This window comes from Eufriesea mexicana, unplaced genomic scaffold (genome assembly GCF_001483705.2).
Source record: "Eufriesea mexicana isolate 0111107269 unplaced genomic scaffold, ASM148370v2 scaffold1336, whole genome shotgun sequence".
NCBI classification, from domain to species: Eukaryota; Metazoa; Arthropoda; class Insecta; order Hymenoptera; family Apidae; genus Eufriesea; species Eufriesea mexicana.
In genome coordinates, this window is record NW_016909447.1 from 955,267 (window position 1) to 961,887 (window position 6,621).

The 6,621-nt window shown below is 36.7% G+C and overlaps 1 protein-coding gene across 1 annotated transcript in view; it reads right to left on the reverse strand.

Moving 5' to 3' along the window:
* LOC108547976 (uncharacterized) overlaps window positions 1-6,621 on the reverse strand; it is a 230,722-nt gene that overhangs the window by 152,394 nt on the left and 71,707 nt on the right. Inside the window, exon 8 of the mRNA XM_017900727.1 lies at window positions 3,316-3,522. Within this exon, the coding sequence (XP_017756216.1) occupies window positions 3,316-3,522 (207 nt within the window). The remainder of the gene's footprint in view (window positions 1-3,315; window positions 3,523-6,621) is intronic.

Here is a 6,621-nt window from a genome sequence, read left to right on the forward strand (position 1 = left end):
TTTCCCTAAAAAACGTACCAAGGGCACAAGGAATAGGAGACGCAACCTGTTCCACGGAAAATACCGGATTGGTTAACGAGCTGAACTCGGCGTCTATCAGGTTTTCTCCTGCGCTTTTTAGGAGAAATCCTAAAATCGGCAGAAGCATCGGGCAGTATTTTCCGAGCGACAAACTACTCAAGTCTTCTTACGCTGAAGACCATGTAGTATTCAAAAGGATAAATAAAGTTGAAAAGCGTTTATTCGATTTCATCGTGTGTATTCCTTTACACCGTACCACTTTCCCACACAACAAATAATTGCAGAGTATTCCATAAATTACTAAATATAAAATGAACTCTCGCTAAGTCAGGGTAAATATTTACGCGCCACTAATGTCAGAAATACTTGTACAAACTATTTCCTTAAGGACGGTGAGAAAGGGAATCATTTCTGGCATTGCCTGGCTTCTTGCCCAAATCCGCATTAAATACTTTCCATATAAAGGTTGGATCGCGTAACATGGCCATCTCGACTATTTTCAATTATTTAGTTACTGGATAAACTATAACAAATTTTTCTGTCACAAATAATGTGATGTGAAATAATAGCGAGAAAATAATGACACTTGATATATGCTAAATTGGCCATGTTGCCAAAGTCAGAAAAAATCATATTATTGGAAACGAATACAATTCAAGTATTCGCGTAAAGCGATCCAACGTTCTACTCCAAAATAGTATTTTTTTCACCTTTACCTGAATATATTCCTCCTCCGTATCCCAAATTTCTGTATGCTTTCCAAACTCATCTACAAACAGTTCTAAATGAATACTACCAATTCCGTATGCGAAAAACAAATATTCCAATTAAACTCGTTGTAATAACGTGTCCTCAAGATTTAGAACGATCAAAGTTCAAATCGCCACGTGATGGGGATCGTTATGCCATCGTGATGTTTTATACACTTACTGACAAAAGTTAAGAAACGAAGTATTCGTTTGGGAATTTCGATATGTTCTCTAATTCCTAAGACACAGAGGTTGAAATTAAAAACAGTATAAATAAATAACATTCCATACATCAATAAGCAATAAGTTTTTCACGAACATATTTGTGCAAGGGCAAAAATTGAATAATATCGAAGAAATAAGACAAAAGCTGCGTGACATATGTTAAGAAACATATTTTGTTTAATTTATGCAACCACTTTAAATAAAAGCAGTGATATGCAGACGTCTGAAATTTCCATAACCGTCTAATAAGGTTTTGGGCAATCCTTAGATTTAAGGACTGCATGGCATCTGCGAGGTTAATTCGAATTATTGACTCAATTAATCGAACACCAAGCTCATGTATTTCTTACCACACTATCCTGCTTTCTTTCATTAAATCTACGTTATTGATAAAAGAACGTCTTTCCAATTGACGTCCAACGTAATCCCACAGATGTCCAATTGCGTTCAGGTCCGGAGATTAACTTGGCCATTTGACTACATTAACAATCTGTTCTGCAAGGAAAATATAAATTAAATTAGAAGAATGTTTGCGGTCGTTATCGCATTGAAACGACCCCCCTGATAACATTTCTCCATTGGCAAATGGCAGCAAGTTATTTTATAATATGTCACAATACACAATGTATATCCATTGCTCCTTCTATTTGGATTAATGGACCAGGTTTGCTACACGAGACACACAATTACATCACCGTCACCAAATTCTACTCTTCGTTTTAGGTATTTAACATCAAATTGTTATCCAATAGGTTCGCACATTATTGCTAAAGTCATTTCCTAACAGGTTGAATTTACTCTCATCGTTCCATTGAATTTTTGACCATTCTGTGGCAGTCAAATTAGGGTGCTCTTTAACAACTTCCAAGCGAGCTGCTCCAAATTTTCTTCGGCACAAGTGTTTTCTTGCATGTTTTGCGGGAAAAAAAATTATTTGCATCTAAGCGACGACTAACTGTCCTGCTCTGAATGTCTTCCGGACCCAGTTGATTATTAATTTCAAAGGCCATGTAAAATGGAATCGATTTCTAGAGCCTTGAAATTGGGCGATCTAAATTTTACGTCGTTTTCACAGCTTATCCGTGACAATGTAACAATTTACACTAAATACCTTTGCTATGACCTATTTCTTTCTTGCCAGTTTTTCAGGAGCCACTATATGTCGCCTTCTTGTCATATTTAACACAAACTATAATATGAATTAGACTGAGCGTTGTCAGAAAGGGAACTACGTATTTCCGAATACGGTTTTTACATTACGACATCAACTTATTGCATGCACTTTGTATGTTTCTCGATTTATGTAACGTAGATTTTGTCTTATTTCTTCGATTCAATTTAATTACGGTCCTTGCACACGTATATTTGAAAACAAACTCATTATTTACTCATGTATGAAATGCAATCTTTGTGTGGCATTTTTATTTTCCACCTATGTTTCATAGACGATAGAGAATATACCCAAATTACCAAATGATTGCGTTGTTTCTCAACTTTTGCCAGTAAGCGTAATTAACATTTCGGTGATATTACAATAAGTAATATAAACGTATCTACTTACATTGCACAATTACGGAAAATTCGCAGCAACATCACATTGAAAATAGTACGCGCATCTGCCATGGACAACTAAAAATATGATTTTACCTAATTGCACTGACGCCACTGCTGCGAGATGGTAATAGGAAACACCGTATTGCGCCTCTAACAGTGATTAAACATTGTATTTATGTATTAAATTAATTTGTATGGTCGAACACAGTAACATTCAACTTTTGCTTTCAATGGACAGATTTAAATAACGTTAGTATTAGAATTAATATACACGAGATTTGAAATATTGTGTTACTTCATAATACTTTTTAAATTTATCCTTTTTTCAAAATCAAAGGAAATAAAAACCGAAATTTACACGCTACGGTTATGGAATTTGGTGCAAAATTAAAGCTGATAGCTATATCGAGTTGTAAAGTTAGATGTATATAATTATAGGAGATGAATCTGCTGTAATTTTGAAAGCAATTAAGTAAAAGTATCGATAGACGAATCGAAGAGTGTATTGTAGTACAATTCTCAGTCGAAGGACTGTTCACCAATTTCAACTGCCTATTTGAAATTAGTTTCAAATAATGCAGCGACATAAGGCCTTTTTCACTTAGAAGCATTCATCTAATAATACATCCCAAGCAGTAATTTTGATATTACATTGCAGATGCAAAGCATGAACGCTTTTCCTTTATATGTTCATATCCATAAGGAGAATAGTTTTCGTCCTTAAGTAGTATATAAATGAGATGTCGTGTAATGTGAGGAAACTTACAATGCAATTCTATTGCAACCGATGTTGAAACAGGTTGGCTAATATTGTTGTTGGATGCTTGACATGTAAATACCGCATGAAGGTCAGCTCTTGAAAGTTCTCTCACTATTAGAGTGTTTGTATATACAGACGGAAGTTCTCCTGGTTCATCTTGTGAAGCAAGAAGCATTTCTCCGCGCCACCATCTTAATTTTGGTTCCGGTTGACCTAAAAAAGAACACAAATGTGTAAGTGTCTTTCACATATTTATGGCTAATATATAATTTTGCAATGTTTCTGATATCCTTTCGTGTCGCATTTACCATACTGAAAAGTGAATATAGGAATGGCACCAAAATATCATGTTAAATTATAAATATAAGTTAAATATACTGTAACTATATAATTGCATATACCAGTTCATGTCCGTGATTAATGCATAACGCGATGCAATATATTTTATATTTGAATATGATCGCCTTTATATTTGTAGCATACGCTCTGTTTTAATAAATTCTTATTACCGCATGTCCATGTGAAAGTATAATAAATAGGAACGTGAATAACTTTCATTCTGACCTTGCTATTACCTACATAATTATTGCTTTCAGTAATTGTATTGCAAATTTCATTGCAAAATGCATGTTTTGGCATTCAGTATATAACTAAGTTTCATGAAAGTTGTAAAGTATCTGTTACGTCCAATGAACTGAATTTCACCGATTGTGACGAACGCATCACGCGCTAACATAGTGATGCACGATTAGTTCTATAATCTTACGGTTGGTGAGTTTAATCTAAGATAGATTCTTTATTCGTGACTAGTATCGTGATTATTTATTCTATCTAAGCTGCACAAGTTAAATATGGAACGTTATTGCAGTACCTCTTCGGACACACGTTTTACATTGTTCATAATATGCATCAATGTAATATAAAATATTGAAGCCTTTAAAATTATCGAAAGAATATGGATTAGAATAAAACTTATGGTAAAAACACGGCTGCTGGTATGAAAGATTTGCCCCCATTTCAATGGTAGCAGCGTTAAAGAATTTTGGCTATATTTATATATCACGAGTGGAAATTGCAGAATGAAGAAAAATTGTATATTTATTACAGTCCATCACATGGTTCCTCCTTTTGGTACGAAGGAACTAGTTTCTTGACACATCTCTTACAAAGGCCAACTGCGGATTCAACCGTTATTACAGAAACAATTCTGTTGTTTTCTGTGCGAAGTTCCATGATACGGAGTAAAGGCTAATGTAATAATGGTTGATTGTACTCCTTCAATAACGTAACTGCGTCCCTTTCAACTTTGGTTCCTTGTACGTTCGGTTCATTTCGCACTATCTGTTACGCACCCAATTCGTATACTCGTGAATTCCATTTACCAATGAATTCGGTAGGCTTCGTCTCGGTTGATCCAATAATTGGATGAAGGTACACAATCCTCGAGATGACTGTCTCCGGTTTGATTACGTTCATATGCAAGAGTGAGGCCCTTGGTCTGCGAATAAGGCACGCCAAAAGAAGGGAAGAACGTCCCCCCAAAGAGACGCTGGTGGAGTCTCTTCACTTAGAATCAGGTCCTTGGCGGCACTTTGGTGCCCATTTCTGTAAGGTAACTAACGAGGTCTCCTTGACTTTATGGCTTCGAAAGTCGTGAACAGCGCACATGTATAGCAGCGCGTAATCTGTTTCTTTACTGACCTATTATAAAGCCAAAACCTAAGTGCTGTTTCCCACATTCCTAAAATTAACCGCTAAAGAATTTCTCGTGTCCGAGGACACGAGGAAAATGAAGAAAGTTCTTCATGCGTTACAGATAAAATATAAAGTGCCGAATATGAAATAAATCATCATTTAGGGTCTGGCTGCTAGGAGACCGCAACCGGTCTTCCAGGCCCTGGGTTCTATCCGACGATGGGACTACATGAAATATAAAATCCCAAACACTATTAATTGTTTTAAATATTCCTTATACCATCTGGCACAAAAGTGCTGTTTGGATTCCCATATATGCTACTGATAATCGATTAGATGGAATTGTCGTCTAATCAATTTCTGGTAAACTATTCAAGTTGTCTCCAATTTAAATATATGTCCAGGAGTTAGAGCGATAATATATCATTTGTGTCAGTTAATATAGGATTTGGAGGGCGTGAACGTAGTATGGCCGCAATCTCAATGATATTGGTTTTCAAATACTCGTATGTAAATAGGATCTCTACTATGATCCTTTTCATGTAGTGTTTGAAGGACCTGACGGCCACATCCCATTATCAGCCAAAATGTTGTGACCTCAGGTGTGCAGGATGCCACTGGGTTTCTCCATCCGCTGAAATGTGTGCTGCCCCTTCATTATAATTATATGATTTTAATAAATTTCTAGTATTCATATATTCATTTCAATGAAGTTAGTAGCATTGACGTTATAGATGATGCTTCCTCTACGTGTAGCAAATTTTATATAAAGTGCGATAAAGCCTTCTTCAGTAAGATCACTTACCAGTTTGATGTGAATGGACCTGGTACCTAGACATACAAGTATAGCGACGTACGTTTCAATTTTCTTTTGACTTCAGTGACGTTCCTCCTTAATATACATTGGACCATAATAATCCAATCACACATTTGTAAATGGGTTCCCTTCGATCTTTGCAACTTTTACATTATTGAGTACAATCTCTTTCCGCTGTTTCGGAATCTCAGACACAGTCCTCAACTCCCTTCTCGGCCAATCTGGATCGTTTTTGTTCAGCCATGTCAAACCATTAAACCATACTCCATTAGATAGAAATTGCAATGGAAGTTGGCCTCTCGAGAGTGCGACTGTAAGATGGTCTGAACATGATTTATTGTTCAGGATTTATATTGCACGCTGTCCCATCGTGGAACAAACTCCAGACCTAGAGATCCGTTAAGGACTTCCGGCAGCCAGACCCTATGTGCTGACTTATCTCGTGTTAGGTGTTTTCCATTTTATACGATTACGGTTCTCCTTTTCAAAATGTACTTTATTTCCGCGGGTCACCGGACACCAGGCTTTCTTCAGCACCTAATTTTAGAAACTAGGCAACAGGACTTAGGATTTGACTGACAATGGGCTTGTAAAAGGAAAAACCGGGTTATGTGCGATAGCCACATCTTTCAAAACCATAAATTCACAGTCGCCTCTCAAGAAGTATGACGAATGTGCAGGTGGCCCTCCAACAACCCCACTCCGAAGGAGGTGTTTCCTCCACCAGCGATCTTGGAGGCAACCGATTCTCAGACCGAGGGCGTGTCTTCTGCTCGAATACCTGCCAATCAGGAAAACGC